At 37.3% G+C, this 19,973-nt stretch overlaps 1 protein-coding gene across 1 annotated transcript; it reads right to left on the bottom strand.

Moving 5' to 3' along the window:
- Nucleotides 1-15,400: 15,400 nt before the first annotated feature.
- Nucleotides 15,401-19,600, bottom strand: LOC124552478. The gene is made up of 4 exons (XM_047126759.1): nt 19,293-19,600; nt 19,100-19,183; nt 18,906-18,988; nt 15,401-18,740 (listed from the first exon to the last, which is right to left on the bottom strand). The coding sequence occupies exon 4, from the start codon at nt 18,685-18,687 to the stop codon at nt 16,351-16,353; it is 2,337 nt and encodes a 778-aa protein (XP_046982715.1). The 5' UTR covers nt 18,688-18,740; nt 18,906-18,988; nt 19,100-19,183; nt 19,293-19,600; the 3' UTR covers nt 15,401-16,350.
- Nucleotides 19,601-19,973: the final 373 nt, after the last annotated feature.

Raw genomic sequence — 19,973 nt, 5'->3', positions numbered from 1 at the left:
AAAAACCAACGGTCTGTGTTTCGATCTTCGGAATAATTTTTAATTTTTGATAGCGATATCTTGATTTCTCCTGTTTCCACCACTGGCAGCGGTATGTTTACTTATGTTAGAGCGCAGTTACGGTACCTTCTTGCGCACGCGTTGTGGCCCTTCTGCAGCCTATATAGGGGCTGCCGCTTGCACTGAGAAGTCAGTGTGTACCAGCACTGTCACCTGAAGATGGCGGCCAGTTGGACCGTGGAAATATTGTGTCAAGATGACATTATGATCTGGCTGCACACCCGAGAAGAATATTATCAATTTTTTCCATATTTCAAACAATGGGAAAGTCAGGATGTAATAACAATATGACCTATGATAGGTTGCTAGTCACCACACAGAAGAGGTTGCTACTCACCACACAGAAGAGGCATTAAGCAGTGGAGTTGAAACTCATACACTGTCTTGAGACTTTTGAAATTCACTCATTTTGGGTCGCTGCCAACCTCAGCCCAGCATGTAGTCATGTGTACACTGGCACGGTTATCACCAGTCTTTGCTGAATTGAGTTTTGTTTCATGTGTCATTAACCCCCTGTGTCATGCCCTCTTTCATTTGCAAAAGCAGACGGTATACTAAACTCGGTGATACTAAACTCGGTGGTGTCTGCTAATGCAGTGACTTAAAGTTGGTAGTGAAGGAAAATGGTTCGTGCTGTTCGAGCGCCTTCGATTTTTACAGTTTAGACTGGCCCAGCCCCCATGATCCATTGCAAGGAAATTGTCAATAGTTGCTTTTGAGCTACTGCCAGTTCCCTAGCTTAAGTATACACCCTCATAGACAATCAAACATAATCACATATGGCTTCTAAAAGAAGAGCAATGTGCATATTTGCCTTTTTTTTTAAGTAGGCTTGATTTATTTTTATGCAGTCCATTTCCTACATGCAAATAGTTGACGTTCATGTCGGTTGGAAACAGGCTTTGTGACTTATGTGGTTGGGTGTCACTAAGAAAGGGAAAAATTAAAGTTCATTACTAAACTGTATTGCGAATACATGAAAAGAAGGATCCTTTATTGTATGATTATATGATAGCGGAACAAACACTGGTAGCAGTTACTTCTGTAAAATATCTGGGAGTATGCGTATGGAACGATTTGAAATTGAATGATCATATAAAATTAATTGTAGGTAAGATGGGTGCCAGGTTGAGATTCATGGGAGAGTCCTTAGAAAATGTAGTCCATCAACAAAGGAGGTGGCTTACAAAACACTCGTTCGACCTATACTTGAGTATTGCTCATCAGTGTGGGATCCATACCAGGTCGGGTTGACAGAGGAGATAGAGAAGATCCAAAGAAGAGCAGCACGTTTTGTCACACGATTATTTGGTAAGCGTGATAGCATTACGGAGATGTTTAGCAAACTCAAGTGGCAGACCCTGCAAGAGAGGCGGTCTGCGTCACGGTGTAGCTTGCTGTCCAGGTTTCGAGAGGGTGCGTTTCTGGATGAGGTATCGAATATATTGCTTTCCCCTACTTATACCTCCCGAGGAGATCACGAATGTAAAATTAGAGAGATTCGAGTGCACACAGAGGCTTTCCAGCAGTCGTTCTTCCCACGAACCGTACGCGACTGGAATAGGAAAGGGAGGTAATGACAGTAGCACGTAAAGTGCCCTCTGCCACACACCGTTGGGTGGCTTGCAGAGTATAAATGTAGATATAGATGGAGAACCTGGTGGCTGCTGCTTAAGCAGAGGGGAGAGTTTCCAAAAAAGTGCCAAAATCCTTGTTGAAGGTTTAAGCTGAACAGCTTGTCCCATTGCTTATCATTTCGGCAGTCTTTCCAGCTCCTTGCTGGTGGCACCTCAACGTCTCTGGGCTATCAGAGGGAGACAGCTCAGCAGCGTACAAGTTAGACACTATTTCTACTCACCTTCTCCATGACACTGTATGTGTTGGTATTAATATGAGATGACCTTCCTTCCAGCACATTACCCAGCTGATTAAAGGAAAGGCTATAAAGTATAGAACTGTATACAAGTATGTATATAAGTGGGAAATTAACACAGTATCATAAAGTAAAATTTGATGTCGTAAGTCTCTAATGTAACTGTATAGGTCATCTCCAAATGAAATGTGTGATACTTGAGTGGTCTATAGTTTCTGATACTAACACGCGAAGTTGATAAATGTAATGAGTACATACTGTAATGGTGCTGTGAGGTCAATTCAAGTTTGTTTGCATACTTTGAATGTAATTATCATTATTTGTAATTAAAATGTTATGAGGTTTAGTTTTTATCAAAAAGTATGCTCAATGAACATAATAAATATTGAAACACAAATTTATAAAATTCATGCAGTAAAACCTATTTCTTATTACTGTTCAGTGTAATAAAAAGACATGTAAGTAATAAAATCCATTATGTAATTTAAGAGTTACGTAAGTTATGTATTATTCTAAAAGTATATTTTCTGTATTTTGGCAACTTGTTTATTATTCTGGAATATTAGCAATGATTTATGCATCTAAATTCTGTAATTTATTCTGAGGAACTGTTCAATTTCTAATTGAAATCAACAAAATAATTACATCAAAAAATATCAACAGCTATGTTCAGACTGTTAGAAACCCTGGCACAAACAGGCAAAAACACACCATTTTGTTAAAGATTTGGTCAGTGGCAGCTGTAACTATGATTTTGTGATGTGCCGTTTTGTGGCAGGTTTCAAAGAAATGTGCATGAGCCAATCTTGTGATGCAATAAAAGTGTTACAAAACAGATTCATACATTTTGGCTACATCATGCAGAAGCTGATTAACTAGGACAGAGACTGATTGACAACACAGCAAATCCTAGACTTTATTATAGGTGAAGAAAAGCTGCAGTGAGCAAACACCCCAAATCTTCAGCATCAACAACAAAGGCTCTGTGCCAATTACCAGTGCCCAACAAGCTGGTTACATTATAATATGGTGGAATCACTGGCTAAGAAATTAAATTTTGATATATACAGTTACAGTTGCTGAGGATGGATAAAATATGAGAAGTAGTTACATGTTTCAAGACAACGATCTGAACTAGGAATGCACAATAAACAAAAGTACAGAATTGCTATTAAATATAAAAATGCAAGATAAAGAGAAATGCAGTGAAGATAATTGTGAATAAATAGGTGTATACATTTTATGAAAACAAATGCATATAAAATACGTAATCACATTCATGGATAAATAATTGTGAGATCCTTTGTTGTAAATATACAGGCTGTATCAAAAGGACCAATTTGATTTGGCATGTCTATATTTCTGAACTGCTAAACATATACAATGAATGTTGGTTTTTGATGAACAGGAAACTCAAAAAGTTTTTTTCATACCTTTTCATAGGTGTTCAATATGCCCCCTTGAGATGGATGGCATATGTCAATGCAGTATATAAATTGTTCCTACACTTCAGTGAGCATATCTTGAGTTACAGCTTTCACAGCTGCTGTTATGCGATATCTCAGTTCATTCATTGTTGTTGGTAACGGAGGCTCATAAACAGAGTCTTTTATACACCCCGACAATAAATAATCGCAAGTAATGTAAGACTGAATCATTTGGTTCAGTGTGACAGATCCATCATTAAGTAACCCTTTGATTTAAAAATTTCCACACTTCCAGATGCCAGTGTAGTGGTGCCCCATCCTGTTGGTAAATGAAGTCATTCGAATCAGTCTCCAACTGTGAAAAAAGAAAGTTCTCAAGCATATCGGGATATGTGCTTCCTGTAACAATGTTCTCGAAAAAGAGAAATGGACCGTACATCTTTTCTCATGAAACTGCATAAAACACATTAAATTTTTGAAGTCCCTCTCATGTTGTACAACTTCAAGTGGGTCTTCCATACCGCATATTCTCACATTGACGGTTCACCTCTCCATTTAAATGGAATGTTGCCTCATCACTAAACATTAAGCGTGGAAGAAAACTGTCATCCTCCATCTTACCAAGAACGAAATTACAGAACTCCCCATGTTGTTGTTTGTTACCTTCATGAAGAGCTTGCAGTAGCTGAATTTTGTGTGGTTTCATCTGTAAATGTGAATGCAAAACATGTCAGACAGACATTGGGGGTACGTTGAGCTGCATGGCGAATGGATATCTGTGGGCTCCTTGTGAAACTGTGGTGGATGGCTTCAACGTCTGTCAGACACTTGGGGATGGCTCGGCAATTTGTCTTTGCACAACAACCTGTTTCCTGGAATTGTTCGTGCCATCGTCTAATGTTTTGTGCTGTAGGACGATAAACACCATACCTAGTGTGAAAGTCACACTGAACAGTTACTACTGACCTGCTCCGTGCAGAACATAAAACACAAAATGCTTTCTGTTGTCCTGACACCTTTTTTACTAGAATTGGAGTGGGCGCACACTGCTGCCGCCCAGTGGGAACCATGTACAACTCGAGAGTTTACTTATTCCAACAGTACGTTGTCATGCGCATATAGTTATGATTTTTTTGAAAATCGTCTTTTTGGTACACCCTGTATTATGCATGTACTACAATTAAATCTCAAAAGACTGAAATAATAGCCAAACAGAAAAGTGTTAAGGTACATACACTCCTGGAAATTGAAATAAGAACACCGTGAAATCATTGTCCCAGGAAGGGGAAACTTTATTGACACATTCCTGGGGTCAGATACATCACATGATCACACTGACAGAACCACAGGCACATAGACACAGGCAACAGAGCATGCACAATGTCGGCACTAGTACAGTGTATATCCACCTTTCGCAGCAATGCAGGCTGCTATTCTCCCATGGAGACGATCGTAGAGATGCTGGATGTAGTCCTGTGGGATGGCTTGCCATGCCATTTCCACCTGGCGCCTCAGTTGGACCAGCGTTCGTGCTGGACGTGCAGACCGCGTGAGACGACGCTTCATCCGGTCCCAAACATGCTCAATGGGGGACAGATCCGGAGATCTTGCTGGCCAGGGTAGTTGACTTACACCTTCTAGAGCACGTTGGGTGGCACGGGATACATGCAGACGTGCGTTGTCCTGTTGGAACAGCAAGTTCCCTTGCCGGTCTAGGAATGGTAGAACGATGGGTTCGATGACGGTTTGGATGTACCGTGCACTATTCAGTGGCCCCTCGACGATCACCAGTGGTGTTCGGCCAGTGTAGGAGATCGCTCCCCACACCATGATGCCGGGTGTTGGCCCTGTGTGCCTCGGTCGTATGCAGTCCTGATTGTGGCGCTCACCTGCACGGCGCCAAACACGCATACGACCATCATTGGCACCAAGGCAGAAGCGACTCTCATCGCTGAAGACGACACATCTCCATTCGTCCCTCCATTCACACCTGCCGCGACACCACTGGAGGCGGGCTGCACGATGTTGGGGCGTGAGCGGAAGACGGCCTAACGGTGTGCGGGACCGTAGCCCAGCTTCATGGAGACGGTTGCGAATGGTCCTCGCCGATACCCCAGGAGCAACAGTGCCCCTAATTTGCTGGGAAGTGGCGGTGCGGTCCCCTACGGCACTGCGTAGGATCCTACGGTCTTGGCGTGCATCCGTGCGTCGCTGCGGTCCGGTCCCAGGTCGACGGGCACGTGCAGCTTCCGCCGACCACTGGCGACAACATCGATGTACTGTGGAGACCTCACGCCCCACGTGTTGAGCAATTCGGCGGTACGTCCACCCGGCCTCCCGCATGCCCACTATACGCCCTCGCTCAAAGTCCGTCAACTGCACATACGGTTCACGTCTACGCTGTCGTGGCATGCTACCAGTGTTAAAGACTGCGATGGAGCTCCGTATGCCACGGCAAACTGGCTGACACTGACGGCGGCGGTGCACAAATGCTGCGCAGCTAGCGCCATTCGACGGCCAACACCGCGGTTCCTGGTGTGTCCGCTGTGCCGTGCGTGTGATCATTGCTTGTACAGCCCTCTCGCAGTGTCCGGAGCAAGTATGGTGGGTCTGACACACCGGTGTCAATGTGTTCTTTTTTCCATTTCCAGGAGTGTATTTTATCATGAAGCCTTCTTTTTGTGTATAAAACTGCATTATGCACCCTGATACGACTGACAATTCTCAGTGAGTGTCCAAGGACAAAAAAACATGTACTGTGATCTGCTTCAATATATTTGTGTTATAGGGACTGCAAAATGAGGGCACTTACCTAAAATTGCATTAACCATCTCACATAAAATCAACTCATAGCAAGTGAATTATGTTAAGAAATTACGAAAATAAGAGCTTAGCAAAACAATAATTGACCTTCTCAGTATCAAGTAACTGCTTTATGAAAATGTAGGGACATGCCATTGTAAAACCAACTTCTAAATTCACACAGGACTACACACTGCTTATTTGTACAGTTGTTGATAGCTGGTGCTTCAGTGTAAATGAGTCCAGGCTTAAAACTGTTTACCTAGGACAATAATATGTCTCAGTAAGTATGCTGAAAACTGTGTAAATATTCCTTGGCTCTATTTGTTTTACTCACATTCTTAATACTATGGTCAATGCAGTTTATTTGGAGGGTTATGTTAAAACACACAATGAGCAAATTGTACAAGATTTTATTTTTTATTTCAAAAGAATGTTTGGTTTCTCAGATCAGATAATGAAAAGGTTGAAACAGTCCAGTTACAAAATATGAGCCACATAAAAATGCTGTCAATACAAAGAACATTTACATGTTGATAGTGATTCAGCACCAAAGGTGTTAGTAACAACTGATTTACAAATTCCTGAAGGTACAAATTTGTTTGACAAAAATAGGCTGCTGGGTGGTGGATACACACAGACCACTTTCTCTGAAAGCAGGGCTTTACAACTTCCAGTTATGAACAAAGGTAGAAAACTAAACTACTTTTTATGAATCCATTCAACACTCAAAAGAAGTGGTGACATGTCTTCTCAATCTCATTCTGTTTGATTCAATGCTTTCCACCAATGCAAAAATATTGCATAGATAAATGGATGCATTTCAGCTAAATAAAGGGAAAATAAGGATACTTAAAAGGAGCATACATAGCAATAAGTTGCACTATATGGCAATTAAATGTTGGGCCACATCCCAGAGATTATATATTTCACCACATTAAGCATAGGATTAGTACTACAATAGATTTTCTATTGAACCAGTTGAGTGCTCACAATGTTAATAGTTGAGATACATTCTTTTATGAATTCTAAATATTGGTAATCACCACCACCAACACCCATTTACAAGCAACATCTTTTTATTCATATTACTTTTTGGGAACAGAAACTAGATATAATTATTGTTTTGCATAATTGTCACTTCAATTGAAAAAAACACTATTAATGTAATTCTGACCAACTATTATTATTACTTGGGAGATGTTTAATAATACTGTGGACAACTTAGTAGAAGATACATAAAAACACAAACAGATCATTTTAATTGTTATTATATAAATTAATTCTTTTACAGCAGAGTGTCAGTTTCTTTGTGCAGGCTACGGTTATTTCAGGTACTAGACTGAAACCAAGCACTGTGTATAGTACTTAAAAGCACACTTATATATGTTTAAAGCACCTTGTGCAATCCTTTACTGTTCCTGATGTTTATAAATGATTTACCTCATTCTACAATGATACAGCATAATTTTACCATCTTTGTAGATGTCACTAAAATAATGGTTAATAACTGAAAATATGAAAATGCTCAATAGTCTACTAATAATATTCTTATAGATTTAATAAAATGGTTTATTGCCAATGGTCTTTCACTAAACTTTAGTAAGACTAGTTACATTCAGTTCACACCAACTGCCAAAACTGAGGACAAAATAACTTTTTAATATGCCACACAGGCAAGAGAAAGAGTTGAAGTAACAAAGTTTCTAGGTGTTAAGATTGACTGTAAAGTAAACTGGTCCCATCATATTTTACATCTTTACAAGAGACTCAGCTCATCAATTTTTTCACTGTGAATTATCTCTGACAATGGAAACTTAACCAGTGAAAAAGCAACTCATTATGGTTACTTCCATTCTTTTATGTCAAATGTAATTATTTTCTGGTGAAAACAACCTCTAGCAAAAAAAGTATTGATTGCTCAAAAGCATACTGTAAGTGTGATACGTGGCATAGATCCTAGACACAGTTGCAGAAGTATATTCTGGAAACTGGAAGTTCTTAAACTTTGTCTCAATAAATATATTCACTTATGTGTGTCATCAGTAAAACACTGATTTATACGAATGTAAGTGTGAATCCACCATCACGACACAAGAAGGAAGCATGATTTCCACATTGAATGTAAAAATTAGAAAGCAGTGCAGAAGGGTGTACAGTATTCTGTATAAAGATATTTAATGTTCTTCCTCCAGAAATTAAATATTAAATATGCAACAAAACTGCATTTAATGGGCTTCTGAGGCAATTTTTTTAGCCATGTCATTTAACAGTTTGGAAGAGTTTCTGAAACTCGGTGAAAAAATGCCTCAAAACCACAAAAACTTGTGAGATGTATTATATAAATTGAGCATTAAGCTGTATATTTATGTCATGTACATAATTCTTTCAGTATTGTTCAGCTTATATTTGTTTTTTTTGGGTTATATGTACTTTTACATTTGATTTTCTACATTCTATACTTTGTAATCTGTCAGGATCTCATTTTTATGATCTTGTGTTGTGGAACAGTTTAGTAGTTACATAACTCTCTGTGTCGTCCTGTTCGTATTTAATTCTCTGGGCTATAGGGCCACTTTTCATTTAATTTTCTATGTTAGACACATTCTAAACTTTACTTGTAAAAATAGTGTATAAGTACTTGTCACTGACAAGGTAAAAATTTGATACTCACCACATCCATGTCAGATTATCAGTCAGATCCATGGTGTAAGAAATGAACTACCAGTAATAAATAAATGTATAACCCCAGAGATATTTTTGTCTTACATTTAAACCACACACACTAAGTTAGTTTCCTTTTGAAACTGTTACAACATTTTTATGCACTAGAAAGGTATACATTAAACTGGGAAAGTGAACAAATGCAGGAGAATGCTGGCCACAGAATTACAACACTTATCCTTAGAGATGACTTACTGGGCACAAAGAAGCTGTCTTTGTCATCACTCACATATTCTGGATGGTCTGGTGCTGTTCCTATTAGTACACAAAGCTCAAGTAACATGTATTAGTACGCTCATAAAATGTCTGTCCCATCTGGATTGTGGCATCAAAATTAAACAGAAGTGACAATGTCTGTATGTCACAGGGCATAATCATCTTGTAGTCTGCATCCTGTCTGCTGTAGCCAACCACTCGTGTGAAGACCTTCAATCCCAAACTGGTCAGACATTTCCACTAAGCACACTGCTTATGTCAGTGACACACTGCCATCGGTCAGTTGTTGACCCCAGCATGGTGAAGATTTTCTTCTGGGATGCACGTGGGAGTGACTGAAGAACTTTTTTTTTGTGAATACTTAGAGGCAACCACATTTGAGGAACCAGTCCAAGGGTTGCTCTCACTGCAGCACCTCTTAGTCTGCACAGATAACAGCACACAAAGCAGCTATGGCTTACAACTGAATCAGCGTGTGACCAACAACATTCTAAGTTCTGTAAAATCACTACGACAAACAGGGTGGTGCACGAAATGTGTTAGCAATTGTTTCTTTCACAATTTACAATGCACATTAGATATCCAACTTGGATCTCTACAGCAGTACCAGCAGAGCTTTGAAAAACAAATGAGTTATGAAATGATGTGTAATTCAAGATATTGCCGCTAGGAGACTAGTAAGCAGCAATGGCTGACAATGGAATACAGAAGACACAGTGACGATTGGCAATTGTGTTACTTTTTCATGAAGCCAAAAGCCTTGTTGTGACTCAGAGGCATTTTCGACAACAGTTTAACACACAATGGGTCCCTTGCAAGAATACCATCCACAGGTTGTACGATAAATTTGTACAGGAAGGAACAGTATTGGAAGTGAAGCGACCTCGGCCTAAGCCTGTTTGTTCACCGGAGAATATTGAAGCGGTACAAGTTGCTGTACAGAGAAGTCTCGGGAAATCATGTAGAAAGGCAGCAGTGCAACTGGGAATATCCAGATGCTCCATTCAATGCATTCTTAAAAGCGACCTCCATATGTACCCATATAAGATACCTGTGCACATTAGCTCACTGAAGAACACAAGCAGCAGAGACTACTGTTTGCTCAGTGGGTGGAGGATAGGGAAGGAACTCTCAACAACATTTGGTTTTCAGACAAGGTGCATTTTCATTTAGATGGTGTGGTTAACAAACAAAATGCATGCTTTTGGGCCACTGAAAACCCACAAGTGCTTCATGAATGACAACAGTATGCTCCGAGGATTACAGCATGGGCAGCAATTTCCAGTCACGGACTTATTGGACCCTTTTTCTTTGAATAAACTGTGAAAAGCGAGCGTTATTTGAGCATGGTTCGCAATAGCTTCATTCCACAGCTTCTTGATACTGCCTTGCCCTTCAACACGCAGTGGTTCATGCAAGATGCAGCAAGGCCACATACTGCAAACACTGTGTTGGAGTTTTTACATGAGCATTTCGACATGCAGATCATTTCACTCAGGTTTCCAGGTCGCTTCAATGACAGACAAAATTTGCCCCCAATAGTCCAGGCCTCAATCCATGTGACTTTTTTCTTTGGGAGTACCTAAAGGAAAAAAAAATTTCCCGGAACATCCATGTGATTCAATGGAGCCCAGAAGACTTGTTCTTCAAGCTTGCAGTGAAATTACGGAAGATATGTGCCGTAGGGTAATCACTAACTTCAGTGTTTGTTTGAAGGAAGTTAGGAAACAAAATGGTGGACATATTGAGCATGTGGTGAGTTAGGACAAATCTCCATGGACGGCTCTTCATTGCAGTATATGTTCCTTTCAGATTGTATTGACAATAAAGTTTATATTCAAAAACAAAATGGTAACACATTTCGTGTGCCACCCTGTACTTGCTGAGGCAAGGTGACTGAATCACTGGTACCTAGTGGCTTGTCTCAAAGATGTCTGTTGCTGAGTATTTACTGCTTCTGTTATCACATGCTGTAGTTTTCAGCTGTGAAATAATGTTTCGCTCCGGCTGTGGAGATACTGGAAACAGATTAAGAGGCACCTCTCCTTTATCACCAATTACTGCTTATAATGGGCTACAATTGTACTGAGTGAGTTCTTTCTGGCAGAGGATGAGTTGCTGTGGTCCACAGTCTCAGCGATGTCACTTCTCACAGTGTGTCAGTGGATGTGCCTTATGACACGGCACGGCATGTCAAGCTTTGATGTGCTGCTCACCTCATGTAGCACTGAGCGAGTCCACATCTATGCCTTTAATAGTGTCTGACATGTATCTTCATATCTTCACAACAGGTGCACTGCAGCAGTGACAGTTGTGAGGAGTATGCTGAAGGTCGATGTCTCTGATCTATGTGCGCCGTGTCTGTTTGTGGCAACGAATCCTCACTGAACAGCTGTTCAGAAGCAATAGAATGTTCCTATGCAGTCTTGTTAAATGGTTTCCCTGATGATTGCGTACTTCTCATCTGTTATGTGGGGACCTTCTTAGATACAGATATATGAAGTATCACTGCCTCCAGCTACTGGTGGTGGTGTGCTTCACAGCTAGGCTTTATTAGATGTGACCACAAACATTATGAACACTAAAATAAGTGTGCAAAATGACAAATATTGAGCAAGACAGCAAGGATACAATTTACAATGTGAGAGACATTACTCATAATTACTACTGCGACATTCCCAACTGAGTTGTAATTTCTTTGTCCACTCTGTTACCACCAACTACACAACAATAAGCATGTATCTAGATCATGTTATCACAAAAATAGGACATACAAGAAAATGATCAATGCAAATGGAAGGCAGTATAATGAAACAATAACCACCAACATTGAAGTAGTGTTCAACAAGAGACTGTCAACCTAAAAACAGCCTCCAATAAAAAATTAATATTACCATCACATTTTTGGAAAAGAGCAACCATTATAGCATTAAATGTACTCTGGTGACTCCATTGAATACCACAGAAAGCACTTCATGTCTGAAGTACAAGAAAAGAAGTGCCAGAACGCTCCCAATTATTTCAAAAGAGTTAGCTATTAATCAAAATTTTTACAAAGCACTGGTTTATCCCATCCAAATGAAGTGTGTGTGCAATTACATTTTAATTGCTTTAGGCTCATCCAATAAGAGTAGGTGTGTTGTTGTTGTTGTGGTCTTCAGTCCAGAGACTGGTTTGATGCAGCTCTCCATGCTACTCTATCCTGTACAAGCTTCTTCATCTCCCAATACCTACTGCAACCTACATCCTTCTGAATCTGTTTAGTGTATTCATCTCTTGTTCTCCCTCTACAATTTTTACTCTCCGTGCTGCCCTCCAATACTAAATTGGTGATCGCTTGATGCCTCAGAATATGTCCTACCAACCGATGGTAATGTAATTATTTGGTAGTTGTACTCCAGAGAGGTGATTAATACAGACTGTCTATGACCATGCTAAAAGGTTCCATTTTTCACTTTTCCTGGCAAAGTGAACAGTTCCAGATCTCTCTTTCCAAAACACAAGGTAGCGTACTGCTGCCATAATTACCAGCAACACACTCTAATGGGTTGGGCTTTAACAACAGATTCCAAAATCAGTAACTAAAAAACGAACCTTATTGTAATAAGCTCCATCTGGTGATATTTGTGCATACTAGACTTATGCAATTATAATTCTTTCTCTTGTGGCCAGAACACAAATTACCTGAAGGAAGCTAGTCAAGCTCCCTGCCGTGGGTAAGCATGGCAAGTCATTCCGCTGAGACATATTTCTTTATCATATGGGACAACTTCTTTCACGTAAAATACTACTATTCTCACAGAACAAAACCTACATTGGCTGCAAGGGTAAACCAGTTTTTTGTGGAACAGTCATTCCAGCAATTTTCCAGGAGGGAACAAGAGATGGAGAAAGAGTTCACTATCCAATCTGTCTTCCAGTTGTTTCTGAAAATGCCTATTGAATCATTTTACATTGCTTCGCATCATTTATAAAAATGTGTCGTTGATCATTTTGATTTAAAAGATGTCAGTCATGACAGAAGAGACCAAATTTGAATGTTTCCAGAAATTCAAAGATTGAAAGCAATGGACTGACAAACACAGTATCTCTTTATATTAGAAAAAGAAAAAAAAATTGTAAAATTGTTGACTGCATAAGACAGTCTGGTCACATGTAGATACAAACAGGAATGAATCAAATAAGACAGAAGGTGGGAACATAGTACTTACATCACAAGGGAATGAACTGACTGACCCACATGAACTGTGTTCCACTTTAAATCAGTGTTATGTAAATATCGTTCAGGAATGAATGAAACAAAATGAAGCACTGACTCAGAAAAGTATAGCTCCACCAGAAATAACAGAATGTCTATTCCTGTTTCCAACATGTGAAGCAGAAGTTACAAATACAAGCCAGTGACTGTTTCCAACATGTGAAACAGAAGTTACAAATATAAGCCAGTGACTGAAAAACAAAGATACAGAGGGTACAGATAGAACATCTGCAGAAGTAATCAAACACTGCTCACAGTAACTAGTTAAGCCTCTGACATTCCTTTTAAACTTGGTAATGGGGAAGAGATTGTTCTCCACATGTCTGAAAAAGAGTAAAGTAGTGCCAATTTACATAGACAGTGATAAAAGGCAACCTTTAGCAACTACACCTGACTTATAAAAATTGTAGACATAGCTATGAAAAACAGTATTATAAATTTCATAGAAAAACAAAATATCTTGGATGAAGCACAGCATGAATTTAGGAAAGGGTGCGAAAAATTCATGACCCATATAATGAGAGCTTTGGAAGAACAAAAGGAAGGAAGTTTGTAGCACATTTCTCAAATACCTTTCACTGTGTATGCCATTCTAGTGTGTTAGACAAACTGTGTAGATATGATATCTGTGGGAATGCAGCCTTTCTAATAAATTCATTTATAGAAAACAGAGAACAAAGTGTAGAATTAAGATACAATGTAAACTATAAGATGGAGGCCTTTTACTCTATCAAGTGCTAATGTATGGAGTAACACAAGGCTTAATACTTAGTCCACTAATGTTGATATTGCATGTAAATGACATGCAGCATCGGCAAAAGAAAATGTAATCGTGTGCACATGATACAGCCCTTATTGTAAGTAGTACCTCAATAAATAATTTAGAAACAAGAATTGTCATGGACACAGAAAGGGCAATCGAATATTTAAGTGAAAACAATCTGTTTGTAAATGAAAACAACATACATGGAAATACTAGCAACAACTTACGTGAAACTACATATAAGACTTTAGGGAACAGTGCTAACAAAGTTGGCAGTTACGAGTTCATGGGGTTGACAATAGACTTTTGATATGGACAAACAATATAGAAAAACTCAGCTCAAAAATATGCAGCAGTATATTTTCAATGAAGAAAATGTCCTACACAGTTGATGTAGGTTCATTGTTAAAGATGTACTATGGACTAATTCATCCAAATTTATCATACTGTATAATAATATGGGGTAGGACAGCAAATGTGCATATGAACAGACTGAAAAAAAGAAAGCAAACATATGTATTGGAAGGCTACGACTAAGAGAGCCCTGTAAAACCAAATTCAAAGAATCTAAAATTATGACCGTACCCTCTACTCATACATTTGAAACACTATAATGTATCTCAAATTAAATTGTACACCAGTGCTACACAGAGAACTACACGATTACAGCACAAGAGTAAAAGATGGCTATAATGTCAGTATTACCTGACTGCAACTGGTCAATAAAGATCCTACTAAAGCAGGGTGCTCATTATACAACAGCTTACCAAGCAGTTTAAAAAATGTAAAAGCACCATCAGTTTTCGAAACACAATGAAGCCAGTACTTAAAATCAGCATATTTGTACAGTGTTAATATTTTGAGACCAGTCCAAATGAATTAGAAAGATTTTGCTGCACTAAATCAGTAACTTGAGAAATGAGCTATATACACTGTGTAAACGAAAAATAAACTTGAAATTTTTTCTTATGCCTCAACCATTGCAGCAAAAACTGAAATTGGTTGCCTATATGCAGTAAATTAAATGTTTTCATTAATTATTTTACATATATGTTTAAGCCTATTGTGAAAAATAATATACATGCTCAAATTGTAATTTGCACTTTAGCTGAAATTGTAAATGTACATTGACGTATACAGTATGGTTCTATACAGTGATCAAAGGATGAATAAGTAAATAAATAATGTCACACAGCATTTCTTTTTATGTCATCATTAAGGACTTTATACCTCAAAAACTAAATGAGTACAAAATGCAACAATGCAGAATAATAATAATAATAAAATTTTATTGTCATCCAGCTCATTATAGCAATAGATAAAGTCAAGACCATACATTTCGCAATGTACTTTAGTTTGCATGAAATGGGTAATAGTAGAAACCATATGTTACAAAGCAATATTTTCATCCTCAAAAAATTCATGAAAAGTGTAAAAAGGATAGTTTACTAGTAGCTTATACAATTTGGCTTTAAAAATATTTACTGGTAATTCTTTAAAATCTTTGCTTAGTCTGTTAAACATCCTTAGTCCATGGACAAGGTAGGAGTTCTGTGACTTACATAGTCTATGACGTGGCATATATACACAGGTTTTATTTATAGTATTATAGCTATGAAAATCACTTCTCAATACAAATTTTGAAACATCATTGCTAATGTACAATAGAACATTATAAATGAATAGGTTTGCTACTGTCAAACATTGCAATTTAACAAACACAGGTTTACAGTGTTATGATTTACCGGAATCAGTAATCATTCTTAATACTTTCTTCTGCAAAAGTAAAATTTCATTTATGTGACACAAAATTCCATATGATATAATGTTTTGGAAGAAAGCCAAATATGCTGATCTTACACATTTATCTGGAACATCTCCTTTTAATTTTATAATTAAATAACTAACACTTGAAAGTCTACCAGATATATTTTTGATGTGTGGTTCCCAGGTAGGCTTTTCACAAAGTAATACAATGTATGTCCAATATCCTGCAAGAACTAAAATACTAGAACCAAGACTGGAATGTAAAAGAAAATTATGAAGCTAAAGGTCTGTGAGGTAGACCCTCACAAGCAAATGAAAAAATTCTAGATTCACAATATATTACATAAAACTAACATATAAATAACAAAAAATAAAAGAATAATAGCAATACAAGAACAAAATGTGTCTCCATTAATTAAAATCATATTTATCAATACTTCCATAAGAAAATCTTATAAATTTAAGCAACAAATACCAATCGCTCTTTCTTCTTCTTAGGTGTTGTTTCTATTATATCTAACCTAATCTTTAACTTAAAGTTTATGTCTTTATTTCCGCACTTTATTTCGTTCTCTAACCAATAATTCGACACATAATAATCATCTCTATTTTCGAACATTAATATATATCTATCTCTACCATAATAGCTTTTTGCCTGAATATGCGAAATAAGTAAATTATCACCTTCTTTCAAATCTTCTAATGTTTTGCAATCTTTAACCTTAATTTCACATTCTATTGTTCCCATTTTTATATTTTCTATTTCTGCCACATCCTCTTTACATATTAAAAGCTGATTCATGTAAGAACTGTTAGTTATTTCAAAAGGTTTTATTTCTGATGCATTAAAAATTATGGTTCCATTAGCAGTAAATTCAAAAAAATCGTCTTTCACAGGGTAATAGACTATTTCCACAGTACCATAGGAAAACATAAATCCTTTTTCTCTTAGATTGTCTCTATGACTGTCAGCTCCATTGTAACACCCTTTAAGAAAATATACCACTTTTTCATCACCTTTTCCCCCAAGAAAACCAACATTTATAGATCCACATTCTATCTTTAGAATAATTGCCTTTATTTTGTAAATTCCAGTTATATCGAAATTTATCAAACCTTTAGAAAAATAATTTTTAATTTCTTCCTCTGTTTCTTTAATTTTTTGATATTGCTCTATCAAATTTTTATTATCTTCTAGTACACTCCTTGTTTTATTCAAGAAATCCTTTTTCCTACTCTTTATGCTTATTTCTTTAAATTCTCTCTCTCTCTTATTTCTAGACTGGATGTAAGCTTTAGTAATGGGGTTTGTCTCTTTAATTTTATATGGAGGTTCCATTCTAACACTGGGTCTTTTGCGTAAAATTAATGGTTTAACATTAGTTGTTTCTATTAATCCAATTTTTTTTATATCAATGCCTACAGGTATTGTAGATAGATGGCACCTAGATCTGCTAAAATATGTCTCTCCCTCCTTCTTAATAAAGCATTTCTGTATTATAGATACGACGTTTAACTGTTCTGTATTTTCTAAAATTTCTAAGTAGTTAAGTGGCAATGATTTAAAACTGTAAGCAGACAATACATAGTTTATACATTTTGTTCTTTCTGTCTGATTTCCTGGTAACTTTATTTGCACTCCAGTTAATTTCTTTGAACTAGTATTTCCCCAGTATGCATATTGTAATAAATTTTTAGAAACAACACAACAGCTATTTTTTAATTTGTTTGTTAATTTCGTCCACATTTTAGAAAGTGGGACTGAATAGAATGGTGCACTTTCGAAATATTTTTTGTTGTCTTCTATTACGGCGTTGCAATTATATAATGGAAGAACTTCGTGGGTTACTTTAAATTTTGGATCTGTATAGTTATAGATTGTAGCTTCTAATCTAGTAATTCCATTATTTGCTGCCCGAGGATCGTTAAATGTTTGTTTTAATCTTGCATTGGGACAATTTACTAAATTTATTATATGGTTTCCGAGTTGTTTACTCATTCCAGGATTTGTTAGTTGGCATATATATTTGCTGTAAATTTTAACCCTAGAACTACCATTCTTCCACGTTAAGCAATCTATTCCAGTACTTTTATCATCATCTACTATTACATTGCAATCCTCTTTATATTCACTTTGGAAACAAAAATTATGATTCTTTCTGAGGTAATCGGACATTTCGTCCTTGTTAAATATTCCAGCAAAATCCTGCGTTATATCAAAGTCTAATAAATAGTAGTGTTTTTTTTCGAGCTCTTCTATTATATCTGGTAATTTGAGTAAGAGATTGCCCAAGTTGACATCCGCAAGTTCTATTTTATATGGAATTACTACTGGTTCTTTGTAGTTTTCCTTTACACTTTCTATTTTCTTGCCTATAATTTGCATAACACCTGTAACTACCTGTGAATCAGAATCTAGTTTATATGGTGGTTTGGCAACAATGGCCCGTCTTCCTAAGTTAAATATCTTAAATTTATCTCTAAGAACATTGTTAAACTTGCCACATACTTCTTTTGTAGCTAAAAGCTTTCCATTTTTTGAGTAACAGTTTTGAGAATCTGTAATTATAACCATCATAATATTATCACAAAATGGCTCTGAAATTGGTTCAAATTTTTTTAGCTTTTCTTCTCCATTTGTATAATCTATATCTCCGATATTTGTTAAAAGATTATCATTATCTAAATTTTCTTTAAGTAACCATAACCCGAAATTTTCGATTGTTGGTTCAGCTCTATTTCCAAGGCATTCTTTGATCGAACATTCATATACAGCAGCGATTTTTTCCTTCTCCATTTATATAAGGGAGAAACTGAGCGCCAAAAATGGACGTAGCAGCGGAAATCAATCTGTAAAAACAAGACGGAAATACGTTGATTTAGAGAACCAAGATAGTAGGTAAACTGAGTAGATGATAGTATAATAAAACGACGCGTTAACATAACGCCTCAAAATACACTTGTGTGGTCCCTATACAAGACTGTAACTTATGAAAGAAGAATCCGAATACTTACGGAAAACTAATAATGAAAAAGATCCCTTTGTAATAGCGACGCCTGCGCAGCGATTCCTGCAAATATTCTTCCAGTCGACCGCTCTGGGTACATGAAAGTACAGTAAAACAATCCATTAATCTGGCGCCTCAAAATACGCACATACCGCTATATACGTATAAGAATGTACGAAAGAAGAAACTTAGCATACTTACAGGAAACTTATAATGAAAAAGATGCCTGATGCCTTGGCGACACTTATGAAGCGATTCGTGCAAATGTTCTTCCACTCGACCTTCCTGCGTAGATGAAAGTGCAATAAAACAACACATTAATCTGGCGCCTCAAAATACGCACATACATATATATGTACATGAATGTATGAAAGAAGAAACTTTGAATACTTACGGGAAACGTACTGAAAAAGACGCGTGTGCAATAGTGACAGATGTGTAGCGACTCTTCCTCTTGAACTTTCTGGTGATGACAGCGGCTGGCTAAAGGATATGACTCATTGATTACGCGTAATCTCCTAGCAGGCAGAAGCCGGTTTGCTTCGCAGCCTCCACAGTATTTTGCTTCGTAGCCTCCACAGTGCTGCGCGATCAATCGTAAAAACTGTTTTAAAGTGCGCTGTAACATTTTCTAAAAATCGGCTGTTTTGACGTCGTTTTTATCTTACGATGCTCTGGATTACTGATAGACGAATCTGAAATAGCTGGATCATTTTTCCAGAACTACTTAGTTTTTTACAAGTGTGTTTCGTAAAAGTGAAATTTTTCTTTAAAAAATTATTTTGAAAAACCTGGCAATTTGTGTTACAGTAGTCCATTTTCAAGGTCTGGTGCAAGGCTTCAGTTAAGAAATAAAGATTTTTTTAGGCACAAACTATGGTATTTCCTTTTAACAAATGATATTTTTCCTAGATGTTTTAATAGTTTTCTGGATCAGGACACTATTCTGTTTTCTACGCAGCAAGATTTAGTAACCAAACTTGTCAAAAACAGCGAGGAATCAGCTGTTTTAATTTTTTTATCTATTTACGTACGTTTTTACTGTCGTTTATGGCGCAGGACATATTTATGCTAG

Source organism: Schistocerca americana, chromosome 10 (genome assembly GCF_021461395.2).
Source record: "Schistocerca americana isolate TAMUIC-IGC-003095 chromosome 10, iqSchAmer2.1, whole genome shotgun sequence".
NCBI lineage: Eukaryota > Metazoa > Arthropoda > Insecta > Orthoptera > Acrididae > Schistocerca > Schistocerca americana.
The sequence above is the reverse complement of the archived record's forward strand: the minus strand, read 5'-3'. Positions and strand labels throughout refer to the sequence as shown.